Below are 23161 nucleotides of genomic sequence, written 5' to 3' on the forward strand. Positions count from 1 at the left end.
TTTCAACGCGTAATTAGAATTCCAATTATGCGCGCTTCGGAAATAAAACAATCCTCATTTTTGAAGAATTTAAATTATGAGTCGTTTGAATTTCGTGTAAAACCAGCAATTACCAACCTAATAAAATTTCCAAATAAATGTGTGAAGAAAGAATCGTAGTCAGCCATGCTTGCAGCAGGCGTTTGTTCGGCATGCGCTTACTAGATGTGCGGCCTAAACTCACCGGCGGGATCGTAACCGGTCCCAACCCGGTATTTGCGCGCTCAGCGACGGCCATTTCACCTTTATGATACGACACCATTTACACTTCATTTCATTGGATTTTTATATGCCTTTTATACGCTATTTGCGCGCGTAAAAACACTTTATACTGATTTTATTTAATCAAGAGAGAGAGTGGGCGCTTTCTTGAGCTTTTGCGGCCGCGAAGTCGAGTGGGACGGATGATGGGTTTGTATGGGATGGATGAAATTTCAAGCGACGGATAAATGGGCTGTTTATAGGGATCAAGTGACAGAGGGATTTATTTCGTTGTGGGTTGGGAAATGGATCAATCATTCCGTTTAAGCTGCATTTGCATGCAAAGTTGATTTTTTCCAAAACGAAATTTTTTTGGACTTATTTGTGATTATCAATAACTGCGAAAAAAAAATAAATTACTTAAAATTTTTATTTCCAGTTGATTGTTTTTAGTTTCAATTTCTGATTTTTCTTGTTAAGGAAGCCTAATTTATTGGCTCAAAATTTTTCAGTTTTGATTTTTTATAACTGTCTACAATTTTTTTTGGAACATATTATATTAATTTTTTTATAGTTTTGAGAAAAAATCGGCATCGCTTTGCTGGCCCACCCTTAGAGTATCTTCTAGTTACTTTTAATTTTATAAGCAGATTAAATTTCTAAAATAGACTTATGAAAAACAATTGAGAAATTTTGAGTAAAAAAATAACTTTTGGAATTCAAAAATTGAAGGTATTTTCCGAAAACTCCGGACAGATAGAAAAATCTATTTCGGTGACATTTTTTCCGGAATTTTTAGTCCGGAAATTCGTTTTGTCAAACTTCTGAAATCCGGAATTAAGTATCCCGGTTTCGAAAATTCTTTTTTTTCAATTTTTCAGTGACATTTCGGTGGCATTTTTCCGAAATTTTCTGTGCTCAATATCTCCCGAACTGCGACATATCGAAAAATGTGGTTTGCACCATCGTTTTTCTTGCTTTTTTATTTCTTAAAAATCCGATTTTACATATCAGGAATTCGAAAATGAATTTTTTCCGAATTTTCAATGTATGTAGGTAGATTTTTCCGGGTAAATCTATTCCGGTGACATTTTTTTTGAAATATTTGGTGACATCCCAAATCCGAAAATTTATTTTTTCCCAATTTCCACAGAAAATCAATGGCGGTAAGATTTTTCCGGAATTTTCGGTGTTCATTATCTCCGGAATTACGACAAATAGAAAGATGCGGTTTGCACCATCGTTTTTTTTTCCATATTTTTTTTAAGAATCTAATTTTCCGATTTTAGACTTTATAATTCTATGGCTGGGTTTTTCCATCTTTAGTTAACTTACAGTTTTAATTAACTAATAGTTAACTACCATATAAGTGTTTTTCCATTGTCCTAAACTAATAGTTCCGAGTTAACTCACAATTTAATTTGACTAGTACATGAAGTTCGAGTTAACTTGTAGTTTAACGTTAATTTACAGAATTAAGAATTTACAAATTCTACTACAAGTGTTACAATACATAATTGATATTATATAATTGTGCACAGTAATGGTGGAGATTATTTGCGTATGAGAAGACGTCGTCTGTTGGAACAACGAATAAATCATGAAAAATGGGAGGCAAACGAATTTTCCCAACGCTTTCGCTTGTCTGCTACATACAGGGCTAGTCACGAGAAGATTACTTCTGAAAATGATTTTTTCGCAACCCAAAATACTAATTTCTTGAGTCACTTGATACAACCCGAATCAGAAATGAAATGCTGAATCCACGATTGCTTAGGCTTTGACAGTCTCACTTTGACAATTACGGAAAAGGAGGTTACGTGAGTGTCCATAGACAACCCAGTTCAGTTTCGATGTGGATATCTTTACGATAAAGGTCCGCAGCAGCTACAGCATTATTTGGCATTCTCCGTAGATGAGAATCATGTCAGTTTTCTCATCATTTGAATAAGACTTTGTGACGGGTTTCTCAACTCAACCTAACATACCATGCGTGTTGAGGAGAAAAGTTATTGGTCGAGCACTTACAGCTTCGGTATAGGACAGATTAATAAAGGTACTTCGAACTAATGGGGCTCTAAAGGAGCGGAATTAAGAATGAAGACAAAATTAAAATAAATAATGTCAAAGTGACATTGACCACCCCAAATGACCCCAAAGCAATCGTGGATTCAGCATTTTATTTCTAATTCTGGCAGTATCGAGTAGTTCAGGATATTAGTATTTTGGGTTGCGGAAATATAATTTTCAGAAGTAATCTTCTCGTGACTAGCCCTGTACAGGGTTCGGCTCCAAAATTGTCTTTAATTTTGAAGATAAAATTTAGAAAATCTGCTTACGCTTATAGTTGACAAAGCTCTAGAAAAAGACGCAAAAATTTGTTTTTTATCAAAAAGAAAGAAAATTTATACAACGAATCACAGATCAAAACAAAAATGTTGTAAAGAGATCTTATGGAGTTTAGAAAAAAATCAAAAATACCCAGAAACCGTCATCTAAATTTTGACAACATAACATTTTTTCAGTTTATTAACTCTCAGCTGAAATATAGTGAAAAGACACTTAAATTTTTACTTAAAAGTTAACTTCTAGCTATTTTTAACTATTAGTTGCGTAAATAAAAGTTGGAAAAACCCACCCTATATGTCCGAAACTACAACAGATATAAAGAATCCAAATTTTTAAATTTACAACGTAAATATATTTCTGTGCAAATGTATTTCGGAATCGGTGCTCAAATAAACATATTGTAAATAATTTTTGAGTTGAAAATATTTGCAGAAAACCCCTCCTTTTGGGGCGATTCAAATTTAATTTCGACTCAAAACCATCTTCTTCATTTTCAACAAACAAAACAAATTTACGACCCCATGAAATGAAAGCGACCATAATTTGCATATTTTATAATGATCCCAGCAAGATACCTGCAGGTATTTACCTACTCGAAATGATAAACGGCGATTTTTGTGAAAATGTCAACTCTTTTTTCTCTTCACGAAACGGGTCTAGAACAAAACGTGCACTGTTTGAATTAAAAAAAAAGCGTGCTCACCAAAGTCTGTGTAATCTACATCTAAGACACGATAAATCATACACAAATAATTACAATTTTGGAGTGCAATAAATCAGGAACTAGTTAATAAAGAAAATTACTTGAGTAGAGTGACTTGAGCGACCCGAGGCTGATTGATAAATACGGAAAGGCTGACAAAGTACCATTTTTACGGAGGTTGGTTGAAGCTGATGGATGAAACTGGAAAAACCGCTAGTATTAAAATGAGGAGGAGATCCATGATAAGATGGAAATCGTACAAATGGGAACTTGGCCGACCTTGGTGTTATGATGGGTTTTCAAGAATGATAACATGATCCGTGACCAGTGCTGTACTTCCTTGTTTGGAGTTGTTTATCGCAATGTAAAATTAGTTGATTGTTTTTAATAGCGTTGCAAAAACCTGAAATATGAGGCTGTCGCTGGTGAAACGGGCAATAAAAATTATGCCTTTATATAAACTAACGATTTTAGATAAATTATCTGTATTTTTTATTACAGTTTTTCCAGCCTTGGCGCTCGTAATAAAGGGAATTTATGTAACAAAAACTAGGTATCACAGTTATGTAGACTTCAATTATGCGCTCGATAAATCAAGCCAAGTCCAGCCATGAAAGAACAATAAACAACAAAGATTAAATTATAAAAGTGTTGAAAGGAAGCGTTTTAGCGACCTCTGCTGAAACCTATAGTCTCTATTCCAAATTAACATGCAACAGACATGCTTTGAGCCTACATGCATGCAACATGTCAAGCAGCCGGAGCAATAAATAACCCTCTCGCAAATATAAATCAACAAACGAGTTAATCACTTGCAAAGAAAATAATTACAAGGCCAGCGTCCGCCGCCCTTTTCCCTCCGATCCAATTAAGTTCGCACAACCCTTCAATCAAAAAAAAAACTCAAAATGTTATGTCTACCGTTTCCCCCGTTCGTGCTCTAAATTCAAATATGTCAACTCCCTTATTTATGCAACGTCTCTAAATGTTATTTATTTCGTGCGTTGCTTGCATTAATTTCTCGGGACAATCATTGAAAAGTTCAAACACGCCATTTCAAGCATGCGATTTTTAAACGAGGACGAAATATTGCTCAGCAGACAAGAATTGGACACACTTGGCGGTAACGACTTTTCAAACTACCCTTATTGCACCAGACACATGTTTTAATGTTTCTTTTTCGGATGAAAGGAAGAGAAAGTTTTACCGTTAGACGGGTAAAAAAGGTGAGGTGATTTGGAAAGTCTAGAAAGTGGTAAAAAAAGGTGGAGGGACAAAAGGTGGTTCTTGAGGGGAAGCACAGCTGGGGAGAAAATGCGAATAAGCCATAAATTCGTAAAAAATTGTGGCGAACAAAGCGGTCTAAACAAAATCTGCGAAAATTCTAAAGAAGTGAAATCCGTCCCTTTTTTAGAAAAATCGCCAGTCTGACAAAGTCATTTGACAATTTCCTGCGAATCCCGGATTTTTTCATCGCCTGTCCGGAAATTTCAAGAAAAAAAAATCAATTTTATTTTCAGAGAGCCTCACATTCCTGCTTGAATTCCATTCTTAATACCGATAAATCATCGAATTATGAAAACATTTTACACCCCGCCAGGTTTAATCTTCGACCTGACACTTTTTTAAATCTCCTAATTTATAGTGGGTACTCAAAACAATTAGCATCGATGCACCTCTCGTGCAAAATATTTGTAAAATTCCGTTTCGTAAATTTTCATTAGGTGACGCGAGGGTTGATAATTAAATTTCCAATACATTTGATGTATGGAGCTATCGGAATTATTGATATATTTTGGGGGTGGCGCGGTGATTAACTCCTGCAACGAAAGGAGTCATTTTGAGCGCTGTGAGTGAAATTATGGGGTGTTTTTCTTTATGAACAAAATGGAGCTCGATGTAAAATGTCAATTTGCATATAATTCATTAATTTGCATTAGCGGTGGTCATAAACCAAAAAATTTGAATAAAACTGCATATTAATACGGTTTGAATTTATGGTGCACACGCGTTAGATTTTATGAATTTACGAGACAGGGGCAAATCTACTTAGATGGATTTTTAGAGAGTTAATTGGTGTGTTCTAACACGAATTTATTAATTGTTAGAAGGGATTTATGGGTGTACCCTCAGGACGGCCATCTTCAGCGTTCAAATATAATAATTTTCAGTTACTGGCTATATAATATAACGAGGTAGTAATGTGTCAAGCGTAATATTGCGCTATTCATTGCGGTGTCGAGGATTGTGCTAATCTGACGGAATTACACAGGCCGTAATTTGAACGGGCAAGCTAAAGCCCTTTTAAAACGATGCATTGTCTCGAAAATACAGCCGTCTCTATTAGTTTCGCACCGGGAAAAATCGAAGCGGAGGTGAGTTTCATCTCTAAATATGCGGCTAGTAATGACATTGTCGTCAACTAATCGTCTAGATAATGATCGAATGAGTGCAATTAAGGAGAATTATTGTCATTATCAAGGTTTAATTGCGTGCTCGCACATTTTTGTTTCAAGGTCCGGTTTAACCGAGGGGTGAGAAGGTAATTTGTACAAGTGTTGGCAACATTGTGATTTATTCCGTTGTCTCCAACTCTTTAATTACGCATGTGAGACACTTGAGCCAATTTCAATTAATTTGCATCAACGACTCGTTTTATTTTGTCTAAGTAAAATTTCAACTGCGCCAACATCCACGTGAATAAATTCGCTCCGAGATACGCGTGGTAGTCTATAGAGGTATGTAAATGCGGAATCAGTAGCTGTTGTAATCTAGATCTGGAAGTAAATACAGGTATAGGTGGATTCGCCCTCTTTTTGTCGGAGACGAGTTCTTGATTCTCGCTTTTCTAACCGGGTGCATAAGAAAATGCAATGTTCCGCATAATTTATTGGAAGAATTCGCGAGTTTGGAGAGGTGGAAGGCGTCGGGACGGGGAAAATACGACGACGGCTACTTTACGAATTGCTTCGCGATAAAAAGAACAACACCGACCGAAGAACGAATTTTATTTATATTTTTATCCGGCCGGGAATTTCGACATCCTCTAAATTCACAAACAGTTTAACAACTCCGTAACAGCGGCGATCACCAATTTCTTTCCTTCTGCTCTTAATCAAAAATTCCAAAATCTGTCTTGTCTGCTCTATTATTTTGAACCTTGGTGCAAAGCTCCCCAAAATTCATTTCTGTAGCGTTCAAATTGCCAGAGTTAGCTTTAATAAAAAAAATTTGTCTTCGGACTGAAAATTTCCAAAATTTGTTTCGTTTGATCGGCAGGTTTGCAATTTGGCACAGTAAATGAGCAACTAGCAATTACTAACCTACTCAAATTTGATTGTTGTTACATAAAGTTAAATAAAATACTTCAAAAGATTTTTGTTAATACTCAAAATTAAAAATTACAAAATTTGTCTCTTCCGGTGTACAATTTTTAAATTTGGCATAGTTAATAAGCAAGTCCGCATTAGTAACATTTCGAAATTTGATCGGTGTGGCGTTAAAATTGCCAGAATTATATGCTTTTTTAATAAAAATAATAACTTTTTGTTTATTCTACAAATAAAAAATTCCAGAAACTGTCTCGTATGCTCAATAATTTTGAAATTTGGCACAATTAGTAACTAAGACCAAGTTAGAAACCTCTCCAACTTTGGTTTCTGTAGCGTTAAAATTACCCGAGTCACAAGCTTTAATAACTTTTTTGGGGAATTTTAAGGTCGTCTTTGCACTAAAAATTTCCAAAATGTGTCTTGTTTGATCGATAATTTTTCAATTTGGTAGAGTTAATAAGCAACCCCAAATAAATGACCTCCACAAATTTGATTGTTATGGCGTAAAAATTACCAGAGTTACAACCCTTAATAAAATATTCCAAAAGATTTTTGTTCATACTCAAAATTAAAAATTACAAAATTTGTCTCTTCCGGTGTACAATTTTTAAATTTGGCATAGTTAATAAGCAAGTCCGCATTAGTAACATTTCGAAATTTGATCGGTGTGGCGTTAAAATTGCCAGAATTACATGATTTTTTAATAAAAATAATAACTTTTTTGTTTATTTTCCAAATAAAAATTTCAAAATCTGTCTCAAATGCTCTATAGTTTTGAAACTTGGTACAATTAGTAACTAAGACCAAGTTAGAAACCTCTGCAACTTTGGTTTTTGTAGCGTTAAAATTACCAGAGTTATAAGCTTTGATGACAGTTTTTGGGGAATTTTAAGGTCGTCTTCGTACTAAAAATTTCCAAAATGTGTCTTGTTTGATCGATAATTTTTCAATTTGGTAGAGTTAATAAGCAACCCCAAATAAATGACCTTCACAAATTTGATTGTTGTGGCGTAAAAATTACCAAAGTTACAACCCTTAATAAAATATTCCAAAAGATTTTTGTTCATACTCAAAATAAAAAATTCCAAAATTTGTCTCTTCCCGTGTACAATTTTTAAATTTGGCATAGTTAATAAGCAAGTCCGCATTAGTAACATTTCGATATTTGATCGGTGTGGCGTTAAAATTGCCAGAATTACATGCTTTTTAATAAAAATAATAACTTTTTTGTTTATTTTCCAAATAAAAATTTCAAAATCTGTCTCAAATGCTCTATAGTTTTGAAACTTGGTACAATTAGTAACTAAGACCAAGTTAGAAACCTCTCCAACTTTGGTTTTTGTAGCGTTAAAATTACCAGAGTTATAAGCTTTGATGACAGTTTTTGGGGAATTTTAAGGTCGTCTTCGTACTAAAAATTTCCAAAATGTGTCTTGTTTGATCGATAATTTTTCAATTTGGTAGAGTTAATAAGCAACCCCAAATAAATGACCTTCACAAATTTGATTGTTGTGGCGTAAAAATTACCAAAGTTACAACCCTTAATAAAATATTCCAAAAGATTTTTGTTCATACTCAAAATAAAAAATTCCAAAATTTGTCTCTTCCCGTGTACAATTTTTAAATTTGGCATAGTTAATAAGCAAGTCCGCATTAGTAACATTTCGATATTTGATCGGTGTGGCGTTAAAATTGCCAGAATTACATGCTTTTTAATAAAAATAATAACTTTTTTGTTTATTTTCCAAATAAAAATTTCAAAATCTGTCTCAAATGCTCTATAGTTTTGAAACTTGGTACAATTAGTAACTAAGACCAAGTTAGAAACCTCTCCAACTTTGGTTTTTGTAGCGTTAAAATTACCAGAGTTATAAGCTTTGATGACAGTTTTTGGGGAATTTTAAGGTCGTCTTCGTACTAAAAATTTCCAAAATGTGTCTTGTTTGATCGATAATTTTTCAATTTGGTAGAGTTAATAAGCAACCCCAAATAAATGACCTTCACAAATTTGATTGTTGTGGCGTAAAAATTACCAAAGTTACAACCCTTAATAAAATATTCCAAAAGATTTTTGTTCATACTCAAAATAAAAAATTCCAAAATTTGTCTCTTCCCGTGTACAATTTTTAAATTTGGCATAGTTAATAAGCAAGTCCGCATTAGTAACATTTCGAAATTTGATCGGTGTGGCGTTAAAATTGCCAGAATTACATGCTTCTTTAATAAAAATAATAACTTTTTTGTTTATTTTCCAAATAAAAATTTCAAAATCTGTCTCAAATGCTCTATAGTTTTGAAACTTGGTACAATTAGTAACTAAGACCAAGTTAGAAACCTCTCCAACTTTGGTTTTTGTAGCGTTAAAATTACCAGAGTTATAAGCTTTGATGACAGTTTTTGGGGAATTTTAAGGTCGCCTTCGTACTAAAAATTTCCAAAATGTGTCTTGTTTGATCGATAATTTTTCAATTTGGTAGAGTTAATAAGCAACCCCAAATAAATAACCTCCACAAATTTGATTGTTATGGCGTTAAAATTACCAGAGTTACAACCCTTAATAAAATATTCCCAAAGATTTTTCTTCATGCTCAAAATAAAAAATTCCAAAATTTGTCTCTTTCGGCGTATAATTTTGAAATTTGGCACAGTTAATAAGCAAGTCCAAGTTAGCAACACCTCCAAATTGGGCCGCTGTGGTGTTAAAATTGCCAGAATTACACGCTTTTTAATAAAAATTGTTTATTTCTGTTTATTCTTGAAATACAAAACTCCAAAATCTGTCTCGTTTGCTCTATTATTTTAAAACTTGGCACAAATAGTAATTAAGACTAAGTTAGTAACCTCTCCAAGTTTGGTTGCTGTATCATTAAAATTACCTGAGTTACAAGCTTTGATATTTTTTTGGGAAATTTTCAGTTCGTCTTCAAACTAAGAATTCCAAAATTTGTCTTGCTCGATCAACGATTTTAAAATTTGACAGAGTTAACAAGCAACTCCAAATTACTAACCACCACAAATTTGATTGTTGTGGCGTTAAAATTACCAGAGGTACGCCTCTTAACATAATATTTCAGAAAATTTGGTTCATGCTCAAAATAAAAAATTCCAAAAATTGTCTCTTCCGTTGTACAATTTTGATCTTTGGCATAATTAATAAGCACATCTAAATTAATAACTTCTCCAAATTTAGTTAGTCGCATTTTAGTAAAGAAACATTTTTTTTGTTTATTTTCCAAATAAAAATTCCAAAGGGATTGGGAGACAACACGCTCTACAATTTTGAAACTTGGTGCAATTGGTAACTATGAAAATACGACGACGGCTACTTTACAAATTGCTTGGCGATGACCGAAGAACGGATCTCATTAATATTTTTATCCTGGCGGTAATTTCGAAATCGTGTGAATTCGCTCAAAGATCTAACAAAGTGTTAACAGCTCCATAACAGCGGCGATTACCAATTTCTTTCCTCTTGTTCTTGCTGGGTGGTGTGTTTTTGTTCGTTTTTCATTTGGAAAATCTCGCTTCGCTTGAGCGGCGGCAAATTGATTGAAATTGGCGCCCACCGCGTCGAATCAGATGACCGCGAGGAGCAAATAAGCGGGTTCACAATGGCCGGGTCAAATAATTGTCTGATAACGTTTTTATTTTCGAAATGAAATATTCGCACGAGGTGAGTGCAGACTGAAATTTATGTCTTGCAGTTTGTAGCCATGGAAACGCATTTGCATTTGTCTGTAGCGTGTGTGCCTGGATGCGAACTCCTGCGGACTTCTTCGCCGCCTCGACTTTTATCTTGGGGTTTTTTCGTAGGAATTGCGCGAAAAATCCGCCGATGATGATGTTATTAAAGTTATGAAGTGTTTTATTCCGGCGAATTTTGGCGAATCGCGCCGGTAAAAAACGCACATAATTGGCTGACATTAAGATGTATCTGAAGATGTTTTTAGAATGCCTCTGCCCGGCGCGGATGCCTGAATAAGCGGCAAACCTCGGAAAGCTCTTATAAATAAAAATGTACGGAGCCAATCAGAGAGCCGAGTAAAAAGTACGTCTTTTCTTACACCACCGGATCGCAGCTGCCGCAGAATCCGGTCGCGGATAAGAAATAAGAAGTGCTGCATAAATGCATTGATCATTCGCCGGGTCTCTGTCTGCCTGTTCCTCAGCGAGAAAACGGGTTTAAGTCCGGATAGTTTTGGCTCTGGAAAGCGCTTTTTGCATTAAGCTGCCTGCGGAGAATAAAGACGTTTGCGGTGTCGAGCGTTGACCATGTGCGTGGCTTAAATCTTCCACTTTGCAAGTAAATCGCGACCAACGCTGAATATTTCAAAGGATGCCCAGAAAACGAAGTAAATCATCGGCTATTGGAAAATTCTCGAAATTGCAATCATTATCCTTCCCACATGTCGTTATTAATAAAGAGAAATCTTGAAAGGGGGAGACAAAGAAAAGTTAGGAATGAAATATTTTTCTTGTTCAAGCACGTTGACTACCGTCATCAATCTTTGGTTATCTCTGGTTGGCACTACATCGCAACGCCACGGGCACAAAAACTCCGTAAAGAAAAGACAAAAGGACGTGACAGTCCAATTTCCATTTTAGATCGAAATTGTTCGCCCCCCGGAAGTTTATCGGGAGCCGTCGGCGGAATTAATAAATTGGCGTGCGACTTAATTGCCGCGATAAAGAAGGGAAGAAAGACAGTACGTAAAAATATCATTCGTTCGCATTGAGGAGGATATCGGTCGTGGTTTGCGGGGCAAACATCTGAAACTCGCATCTAAGACTGGGGAGGGTTTGGGGGGCGGCGGCCCCGAGCTCGAGAGAAATTATGTACGAGGCATTGGGAGCAATATATCTCCAGCGGGACGTGCCAGACAGAGTAGACGGGGTATTATATAGGAAGGAAGGAACCTGAGGCCGGGGCCGGAGCCTCCTGCTCCCTAGGCGCTCGTCCCCCAGAATGAGACACTTGCCGCCGCCGCCGCCGCCGCGTCCACCGCCTTAAATTGTCATCTGAAGAAAGAAACTTCATTACGAACTCCGCCCTCATTTCTTATTTGCGCAATCGCCGGAGGACATCAAGCATTAGATCCGACAATCTGACACAAAGAGCCTCCGGATTTGACCAACTCGAGGAAAAATTCCTCGAGGAATCTCGACAGTGACAGGCCGCAAGATAAATTGTGGACTTGAGCTCGATTCTCGTCACCGCCTGTTCTTGTCCTGTCAGTCGCTTCAAATAATTCAATTTAATATTTACTCGGAGCTACTGGATTTTTGCGAAACGAAGCCAATTTCCCACAGTTGATAAGTACGAAGGTTTCTTACTTATCAGCCCGGCTATCGGATTACTGGATCCAATTACGCGAGCCGCATAAGGTGAATGAAATCATGAAATGCCGTAGATACAGATGCGAGATACGCGTGTGCGAGTCTTTGATACCTAATTAGCAACATCGCCAGAGGACATTTTTTCTTTGGGGATTTTTGCAAAATGAGATCTCTATCAATGGGCATTTCCCCCTTCCGCCCTTCTATTTTATTATCGTTTGGAATTTTTCAACGACCGCCATAATAGCATGTGCATGCAGCTCTCATTTCTTTAAGCAGCACGGCTGTAATAGTTTTAAAACACGATCATTAAAGAATCACGCGAACAATGCAATTTTAGCAAAAACTGCTTTCTCAATAATTCCCGGTAAGAAAACCTGTAGCCATTAAGATGACGGACGACTGTCATAAAAGAAAATCAAAATGCACATACCTCTCTCTGCATGTCACATACGTATAAATGCAGCAAGAATGTGTTCTGAATTCAATTGCCCCGCTACACGCCCTCACCTGCAACAAAAAGCGCAAATTAGAGAAAAAAACACCACACGCGGGGTCATTTTCCCCGTTTTCCGATCATCTCCTTTGCTATTTACTGCAAGGGCTTTAGTGTGCCCGATTTAATTCCCCGCCGAGCTTTACATCAGACAGTTCGGTTTGCACTTGCCTAAAGCGATAGAACATGCATACACTTAAATTATCGAAAGTCCCAGGCAATTTCCAAACGATGTATTGCCCGTCTCTTTCCACACCGCAACGTGCCTCTTGGTCCGACGAAGATGATAGAGCACGAGTTGGAAATTGGTGTAACGGGGCTTACAATACGCCGCCGCCGCCACCGCAGAAGGCCGCGGAGGCGGGGAGAGAGAGATTAAACACCAGCATAAATGAACGGCCAATAAACACTACACTACACCCGGACCTAACCCGGAACATATTGCATCCGATTTTATTATAAATGGAGAGAAGAGTCTCTGATAATTTCGGATTTTTTCTTAGGAAATATGTCGCGTATTTGTTGTTTACAACGCGCAGCTGTTGACGAATTTTATTTATAACGCACCCTCTTTCTAAATATATTTCCAACTATTTGAATAAATCGTAGAGAAAAGGTCGTTCACGTGACTGATATACGAGTCCTGATTGGTTAACATCATAAGGGAGGGTTGAAAAGATAAGACTAGTAGAAAATTGGATAGATTGCTTGGGTTGAGATTGAATTCAACGAGCTTATTTAATCAACTCGATTGTATGGCGTGCTGCTATCTGAAAAGATACTCGCCTGTTGTTTTCGTCTTTCTTTGCGACTTACAAAAACTTATATTAATCCGGCCGTGCTGATCTCGGCAAAAATGTGTCTAGTTTGCCAGACGATTTATCGCATATTTTATTTATCTGTACTTACGAGGCACAAGTTTCAGATAATGAAGAGACAGTCAATTGAGAAGAAGAAAATATCCCCCGCTCGCTTTCTATAAATATGAAACATAACCGGAATGTTGTGTCTGATGCCTACTGGAGCATTTATTCAAATGACAAGAGCGAAACACGTGTTTATTTTCGGATTTACACCCATAATTTTGCCGCCGAACCCATTAGAATAAACAACTATCCGATTAGTCCAATAACCAAAGGCATTACGAGAGTTACAACGTTGCGAATTCATTTTTACGTTCGCAGGTGTTTCAAGACTCAACGTATAATTTCATTCAATTGATGAGACATTTTATGGAAACTGCATCCGTTTTATAACCGACACTTTATTAACAAAATTGCAGATTATAGGCACTAATAGCTTCACAGATCGTGTGTGGTGCTAAACGAAAGTTGAACGAGTAAAGAGAGGTATAATTTATTAACAGATGCAAAGCTAACAGGACTCTGCTACGACTGACTGAACGCCGAGTTACATTGGCCGGGAAAAATTTTGATGGATGCTGTTGAATTTTCAAGAATTTAGCTGACCGCATAACTGAAACTGAAAAATTCTGAACGGAAATTTGTTGTTCCAAAATTTGTTCTATAACTCTGCTATTTGACACAGTTAATTACCAAGCAAATTTAATCACTGTTCTCGTTAAAATTACCAGGTTTACACCTCTAATAAAGCTTTGTAGTTTTCGGTTCATGAAAAAAATTCTATTTTCATCCCCTTCTGCTCTATAATTTTGGGACTTACCATGGTTAGTGAGAAAATCTAAATTAGTAACCTCCCCAAATTTGATTGCTGTAACTTGTAACTTTAAAATTTTCAGAGTTTAATGTTTATACTTTTTTTTTGGGAAATTTTCGGTTCGTCTTCAAACTTCAAACTTTTCCGGTTTAAAATGTTGTAATTTAGCATGGTTAATAAACGAGTTAAAATTATTAACCTCTCCAAATTAAGTTGCTGTGGCGTTAAAACTGACAGAATTACAAGCTTTTTAATAAAAAAAATTGTTTTTTGTTGATGGTCAAAATGAAAAATTCCAAAATCTGTCACGTATGCTCTATAATTTTGAAACTTGACACAATTAGTAATTAAGACCAAGTTAGTAACCCCCCCAACTTTACTTGGTGTAACATTAACATTGTCAAAGTTACAAGCTTTAAACAAAAAAAATGGAAATTTTCGGTACATTAGACTAAAAATTTCCAAAATTTGTCTTGCTTGACCGACAATTTTAAAATTTAACAGAGTTAATGAGTAACTTCAAATTACTAACCTCCGCAAATTTGCTTATTGTAGGGTTAAAATTACCAGAGTTATACTATTGTTAATAAAAATATTGTTTTTTTTCTGTTTATTCTCCAAATAAAAAATTCTAAAATCTGTTTCGTATGCTCAATAATTTTGAAACTTGGCACAATTAGTAATTAAGACCAAGTTAGTAACTTCTCCAAGTTTGGTGGCTGGAGGATTAAAATTACCAGAGTTATACAAGCTTTCATTTTTTTTTTTGAAAATTTAGGCTCCTCTTCAGGCTAAAAATTTTCAAAAAGTGTCTTTTAGAATCGACAATTTTGCAGTTTGACAGATTTAATAAGCAACTCCGAATTACTAACCTCCACAAATTTGATTATTGTGGCGTTAAAATTACCAGAGTTACAGCCCTTTATAAAATATTCCAAAAGATTTTCATTATGCTCAAAATAAAAAAATCCAAAATTTGTCTCTTTTGGAGTAGAATTTTAAAATTTGCCATGAGTAATAAGCAAGTCTAAATTAGTAATCTCTTTGTGGCATTAAAATTTCCAGAGTTACACGCATTTTAAGACAATTTTTTTGATTTTTGACTTTTTCTTCAAATAAAAAATTTCAATATCTGTCTCGTATGCTCTATAATTTTGAAACTTGGCACAATTAGTAACTAAGACCAAGTTAGTAACCAAGTTAGTAAGTTTGGTTGCTGTAGCATTAAAATTACCAGAGATACGAGCATTAATAAAATTTGTTGGAAAAATTTTAGGTTTCTCTTCAGACTAAAATTTTCCAAAATATATCTGACAATTTTGCAATTTGGCAGAGATAATAAGCAACTCCAAATAATTAACCCTCACAAATTTAATTGTTGTGGCGTTGAAATTTCTAGAGTTACAGCCCTTAATAAAATATTCCAAAAGATTTTGGTTCATACTCAAGATAGAAAATTCCAAAATTTGTTCATTTTGGTCTACAATTTTGAAATTTTGCATGATTAACAAGAACGTCAAAATTAATAATCCTTCCAAATTTCGTTGCAGTTGCGTTAAAATTGCCAGAAATTTTGTTTTTTTTTGTTTATTTTCGAAATAAAAATGCCAAAATCTATCTCCTGTGCTCTAAAAATTTGATATTTGGGCGCACTAAATAATTACGTTCAAGTTAGTAACCTCTGCAACTTTGGTTGATGTAATACATATTAAAATTACCAGAGTCACAAGCTTTAATAATTTTTTCGTTTCGTCTTCAGACAAGAATTTCCAAAATTTCTCGTATTTCATCGACAATTTTGTAATTTGCCAGAGATAATGAACAACTCCAAATTATTAACCTCCTCGAATTTGATTATTGTGGCGTTCAAATTACCAGAGTTACGGCCCTTCACATATTTTTTCAGAAGATTTTAGTTCATAGTCAAAATAAAAAAATTCCAAAATTTGTTTCTTATAGAGTGCAAGTTTGGAATTAGGCACAATAAGTAACTAAGCCTAAATTAGAAACCTCCCTAACTTTGATTGCTGCAGCGTTAAAATTACCAAAATTGCAGCCCTTAAACCATTTTTTTCGGAAATTGTCGGTTCATCCCCAAAATAAAAAATGTCACAGGAGCTCAAAATGAAACAAAAAACTAGTTTTTTTGGTCTTTATTGTTCGCAGAGAAAATTTTGTCGCTCGGTGTGATTATAATTAGTCAAACTGGTAACCACTCGTTATCCCGTTTATTGTGTCGGGCATATAAATTTGGCTATTTGGGGTCGCATATTTAGTAATTAGTTCGTGATTTATGTAATCTTGTTGAAAGTGTGTAAAGGTGTCGATAACGCGCAGCGCTTTCCATAATTACATTAGAAATTATGCTTACATGTTTGTAATGAAATAATTCATAACTCGCATGTAGCAATGTCGTCATAGCAAAAAGGTGAAGGGTCGTCTGCATGAAATGCCACCCTGTCGTTGTCATTTAGCACTTACGGAATTCGCAGGATAATGTCACAGGATTTGGTATTAGAAAGGCCAATTAACCATTCCTGATCTCTCGAGTCGCGACCTCACAGGGAGAACATATCTGAAATGGTTCAGATTTCAGCAAAAGCAGCGTCGCTCATAATAACGACGTGTAAACAATGTCAACATTTCCTTTTTTGTATTTCTAGGTACGGATAGTTTCTTTGTTAGGATCAGCGTGCCATACCGTTAGCGACAATTGTAATCAAGTTGAATCTTAATTAGTGACCACCCAAGAGAATAGTCTTGAAAAGAAATCGGTTTGCTGCAACACCTCGACCATTAGCACGAGCTAATGGCGTCTGTTTTTAGCAATTTTAAAAAGCGCCTTTCCGAGAAGGTGCACAGTCCTATTTGCGCTAATAAGCGATAAATCAAGCACCGCCGAGATAAATCGCATAAGCCAACAAGGTGTTTATCTGATGGCAGTGTTGGCGAAAAAATCGGTAACGAAGTCGGTAATTGAAAATGTGGTTAATTAACTAGGATTCCTCAGCTTCCGAAGAGCTATTCCCACGTTGAAAAATAAACAACACGAGCAATGCATCAGGATCGTCTTTGCTGTTATAAATTATGACGACGGCGGTATTAAATTCAGATATTGTGGCCTTTATATGGTATCATATTCCTGCGACGTCTCCTAATGAGAAGAAGTGAGACGGTTTCGAATCCATCGGTAAAAATTAACAGAAATGCAGTATAGAATGGAATTCTCCTCGCATGCAGGGAAACAAAAACAAGCCGAGTTTGCGAACGAAAAATCAAAATAAAAGAGATGAGTAATGGCGTCAGACCTGCTGAACCTGTATTTCATGCTCCACGTCCACTTCATTTAAGGTCGTCACATGCTTAATTTCAGATCCTCCAAGTACTCGATTTTTTAATTGCTTTCTTTGCCAGGGACCACAGGCAAATTAAGCCATTAAACCTTAATGAGATTCACCAACAACCACAAAGAATCTTAGACAGAGGCGTTCTTTATCATTCCCAAAATTACATCAATCAGAGCCACGCAAATCCATGAGAAACGATCTCGGCTCGAATTCACAAAACTACCGAAATTCCGGGGACGCCGTTATTACAATCGAATCACAAGTTTTAAAGTTCGAGCGATAATTCAAATCTGCCTCACTAAAATTCATACAAACTAATTTATGGCTAGTTTAAATTTCAAATTAGTGTCAGGCCAACCCTAAAGCTCTTCTAACTTCTAATTCTCCATTTCGAGTTCTTACTTCGCACTTACTGGGGAGGAGAGATTGCGGCGTTTTACACTTAGAGGGTCAAATATGCAATTACCATTAATACGGATTACGCCTGCCTAAATAACGCTATTGAATTATCACCGCTTTTTTCGCGACGTCGTTGTTCTCAATATTATCGATGCGAAATCTTTCCGGAATGCACCGGAGCGAAGTACAGGTTTCCTATTTGATTAGCGAAATGACAGCGGACATAAATCTGCATTAATAAAGCCGTATACCTACTTCAACATTGTTGCTGTTTGTAAAGCCTCGTAAATATCATTATTCAACAATTAACCCAACTGTGATGACAGTTGATTTTTCCGTTCTTTGAATTTTTCATTTTGAAGGGAAAGTCATAAATTTACTTCAGCCGAGAGTGCATTATTTGATCGCTATCGACTGACAAAAAAGCGAAATAGTGCCCATCAAACGCCAACAAAGCGGCAATTTTTCAGGATACAAAGCGGGCGGCTATTTTATGGACAGTATTACATTTTAGATTAAATAAACACAATGTTCATTACCCATAATTCAGCAGGGTTGTGATATACTTGCCGGCTGCGCCGAGTTATGTTTGTGGCCGGGCGCAATTTCTCATTTGTACCTACAACTGCGCTTATTACGCTCGGGGTAACGTGATTATGAATATGAGAACCCCAATGTGTTACTGTTTTGTGGAAATTACCCGCGCACGTTTTAAACTTGCCTTGTCGATGGTTGGCACGTGAAGTGCACTGTGGGGAGATGTTTCCACTCTTTTTGATAAAACAATGCGAGTTGTGGAATTTATTTTGCTGGAAAGGGGAGATTTCGCTGTTGAGGGATGGGGGGTTGCAACTACCCGTCTGACATTTTCAAGGGTCTATATTCGATTAAATGCGGATCTCGTCTTCGAAAATCGTTTATTGCTTTTGTCTCCTAAATCATAGGCAGTTTATATTTTGAATCTCTTTTTTAAAAGTACCAAATTGTAAAATTGTGAATAGAAATTTTCATTTTAAGCAGAAGCCAATTTTTTTGTAATTTTCTAAATGCGTTATTTGCATCGCTACAGGGATGAAATTTAAGGAAATTCTCTTTTGAACCTCTTTGTTAACTAGAATAAATACGACGAGTTTTAAAAATTACTTATTACTGTGTCTATTAAACTTATTACTGTTTCTTGCAAATTCTGTAGATTCGTTATTTGCATCGCTACAGGGATAAAATTTCGGGAAATTTTCATTTTGAACCTCTTTGTTAACCGTACCAAATTTCAAAACTGTGAATCAAACGTGTCGCATTTTAGAAATTTTTATTGCAAATGCGGGCGAAAAACTGCAAAAAACTTCTTGTTCAACCATCTGATTTCATTACTTGTGGTGCTATTTAGATAAAGTTATGAGAAGATTCTATTTTAAACCTCTTTATTAACTGTACCAAATTTCAAAATTGTTGGACAAACATGTCACATTTTAGAAATTTTTAGTTCATATGCGAGCGAGAAACTAAAAAAAATTTTGTTCAATGCTTTGATTTCATTATTTTTAGCGCCATGGGGATGAAAGTTGGGGAAGTTTCTATTTTGAACCTCTTTGTTAACTGTACCAAATTGCAAAATTGTAGAACAAATACGTCAAATTTTAGAAATTTTCAATTTTAACCCGGGCCAAAAACTTAAAACTTTTTCTTACAAAGTCTGTAAATTCGTTATTTGCAACGCTGCATAGATGAAATTTTGGGAAGTATCCATTTTGAACCTCTTTGTTGACTGTACCAATTTGCAGCAGTGAGGAACAAAAATGGTAAATGTTAGAAATTTTCATTTTGAAGCCAATTTTTTTGTGAATTTTTAAATTCATTATTTGCAGCACCACACGGATGAAATTTTGAGAAGTTTATATTTTGAACCTCTTTGTTAACTGTACGAAATTGCAAAATTATAGAATAGACATAACGAATTTTAAAAATTTTCAATTTGAGCGGAAGTCAAAAATTTAAAACTTTTTCTTACAAATTCTGTAAATTCGTTATTTGCAGCGCTGGATGGATGAAATTTGAGGGAGTTTCTGTTTTGAACCCTTTAATTAACTGTACCAAATTGCTAGACCCTAAAATAGAAATTTAGAAATTTTTATTTTGAGCACGAACTAAACATTTTTGTGAACTTTTTGAATTCGTTATTTGTATCAACATAGGAATGAAATTTGGGGGGGTTTCTATTTTGAACTTCTTTGTTAACTGCACCAAATTTCACAATTGTAGAATAAACATGTCGTATTTTAGAAATTTTTATATAAAGGACGAGCGAAAATCTTCAAAAAAAAATGTTGTTCAATGCTCTGGCTTTCTTATATTCTTCTTATTTATAGCGCAATGAGGATGAAATTGTGAGCAGTTTTAATTTTGAATTTTTTTGATCACCATACCAAATTACAAAGTTATAGAACAAACACATCAAGTTTTAGAAATTTTCAATTTGGGCGCGTGCCAAAAACTTGAAACTTTTTCTTGCAGATTCTGTAAATTCGTGATTTGCAACGCTGCATAGATGAAATTTTGGGAAGTTTCCATTTTGAACCTCTTTGTTGACTGTACCAATTTGCAGCAGTGAGGAACAAAAATGGTAAATGTTAGAAATTTTCATTTTGAGCAGAAGCCAATTTTTTTGTGAATTTTCTAAATTCGTTATTTGCAGCACCACACGGATGAAATTTTGACAAGTTTATATTTTGAACCTCTTTGTTAATTGTTCCAATTTTCAAAATTGTAGAACAAACATGTCATATTTTAGAAATTTTTATATCAAATACGAGCGAAAAACTAAAAAAAAATCTTCTTCAATTTCGTTTCGTTATTTGTAGCGCTATAGGGATGAAATTTTGAGAAGTTTCTATATTGAAAGCCTTTGTTTACTGCACCAAATTGCAAAATTATAGAACAGATACATCGAATTTTAGAAATTTTTCATTTCAGCGCGAGCCGAAAAGTTTTTGTTGCAAATTTTGAAGATGTAGATTCCTTATTCCAGCCCTATAGGAATGAGTTTTAAGGATGTTTCTATTTTAAGCCCTTTTATACCAAATTTCATAACTGTAGGACAAACATGTCTCTTTTTAGAAATTTTATTTAAAGGGCGCGTGAAAAACGTCATAAAATTTTTGTTCAATGCTCTGGTTTCGTTATTTGCAGCGCTGGAGGGATGAAAATTCCCAAATTCCGGAGCAAAAATGGTGGATTTTGGAAAACCTTTTAAAATTCGCTTTAAATGCAATTTCAATCCCTTTTTTTCTGACAATCTGCTGGAAAAAAAGAATCTAATTTTGGATCCTCTCTTTCTGAAGGGAAAAACTAAGATAAACCAATAGGCATGTTTTTCCTAGAAACATCCTTTTAATTTGATTCCCACATCGGCGAAGAATCCTCCTGAAGACATCTCGTGACTCGGACAAAGAAAATTCAGTACTCAATGTCCCTTTTCCCAACATTTTTTTCGAAAGTCTCGTCTAAACAATCCCCTCTGAGCCTTTTTCCCGCGGCATAAAATTCGCAACGTTTCCTCGGCTAGGCGTAACTAAAATGCAATAATTTAGTGATTTCTTCCATCGTCTAGGTCACGTTCTGTACAAGTACTTGTAATAATAAATAAGCGATATGGTCCGGAGCGCGTGCAACTTCGTGTGGGTATAAACATGTCTGTCTGGACTCTAGAAGAGTTCATTAATGCAGTTGGTTTGGTAAAACGCCATTAGCCTGCAGCAACTCTAAATGATGACTTTAAAATTACATTTGCATACTATCAAGACCAAAGGGAAAATGTTAACAGACAAAAATCGCACAACACCTACACAACGGCGATATTTTATTTCAATACAAACATGCATTGTAACCCCATAAATTAACTTGTTTTATTACCAGTTAGATAAAGAAATGATAACCTTTGAGCACCGAAATCAATCAAAGTTGACTTAAGTGGAGCGATAAGCTGCGTTTAATGAACCAATTATATAATTCATTAAAATTAAACCAAACATTCGATTGCACCAAAATGGAGTCATTAGTTATGTTATTAATTTAAATGCAAATTCGGTCTTACTGTCAATCATATTTTTGCAGATCCGCCATATTACCACCCACTTTGTATCACGCCGGGTGCCAACCACTGACATATTGCACCGGGGGTTGTCCCTCCTCTGATTTATCGCCGCGCTCCAAGAGGGTGTTCAGCTAAGGAGCCTACCATGAAAAATATCTCGCCTGCATCCAAAAACCCATCGAGGGTAAGGTGCCCATAAGGCCGACTTTCCCCCACACCATATTGGCAAAACACCTACCTGGCTCGTGTTAGATATGACAAATGATTTATGACCGGAGATCGGATGCCATGATTATTCACAAAAATATTTAACTCCATACTTTGCCTTTTATTTGTTAAATACACCTCCGAATCGATGCAATAAAAACAATGCATATATTTATGCGCCATTAGCATATCAGATCCCATCAATTCCCCAAATCCTGCACTATTTATGCGATTGCATTTTACCCCCTCCAACTCTTTCACCAATAGCAATTAAACTATCAAAGATCGCTGCATCATAGACTCTAGTTCTTTTACCCTCCCTCCTGCATCCATCGTCTTTTGACAGGCACGCCGTCAATTGTTTGTTTACTTGCTACAATAGACACGCTGTCGGACACGTTCAAACGCCCCTTTCTGTATTCCCCTACGTCTCCCCACTCTTCACCAAAGCACATGATTCCCCCACCACCCCAAGTTCGCAGGAATTCTCGCAGATGGCAGCAAAGTCCGATCGTGCGAGAGTTGCACGAAACCACCACCGGCGCTGCAGTCGCGGGCGCCAAACTATGAAATAACGCGCGGAAAAAAATTATTTATACATTCGTCTAGGGCTGTAATTAACTGGTAATGGGCGGCACAGGATTTACGCTCAGATACTAAATAATTCCGGGGAGAATTTAATTAAATAAAATTAAGCCAAGCACTTTAAATAATTTGACGAGGCCAAGATAATGGTAATGTCTATCGCGGCTACTTTTGATGGACTTGGAATTTATGACAGAGCACGGAAAAATTCGAAAATCTTCTCAGGGTCCCATATGAGTCAGTTTTATTTTCTATTATTGCAATTGCGGTTACAAGTAATAGGGGGTAAAAGCAAATTCCTGTATTCCCACAAAGCGCGTTTTAGGATGAAAACACGCAACAAAATAACAAAGTGCAAGAAAGAAATTTTAAGTCAAGGTCGCTGCCGAGCCCATGATT

The 23161-nt window shown here is 35.8% G+C and overlaps 1 protein-coding gene across 5 annotated transcripts in view; it reads right to left on the bottom strand.

Moving 5' to 3' along the window:
- Nucleotides 1-23161, bottom strand: part of LOC148173651 (homeotic protein ultrabithorax-like) — a 72796-nt gene that overhangs the window by 26998 nt on the left and 22637 nt on the right. The window contains exon 2 of one of the 5 annotated variants that reach the window (XM_088038574.1): nucleotides 1861-1874. The exons of the other annotated variants lie outside the window; for them this stretch is intronic. Within the exon in view, the coding sequence (XP_087894700.1) occupies nucleotides 1861-1874 (14 nt within the window). The remainder of the gene's footprint in view (nucleotides 1-1860; nucleotides 1875-23161) is intronic. 5 annotated transcript variants of the gene reach the window in all.

This window comes from Gnatocerus cornutus, chromosome 6 (assembly GCF_029298725.1).
Source record: "Gnatocerus cornutus isolate USDA-ARS CGAHR chromosome 6, icGnaCorn1.1, whole genome shotgun sequence".
Classification (NCBI taxonomy): domain Eukaryota; kingdom Metazoa; phylum Arthropoda; class Insecta; order Coleoptera; family Tenebrionidae; genus Gnatocerus; species Gnatocerus cornutus.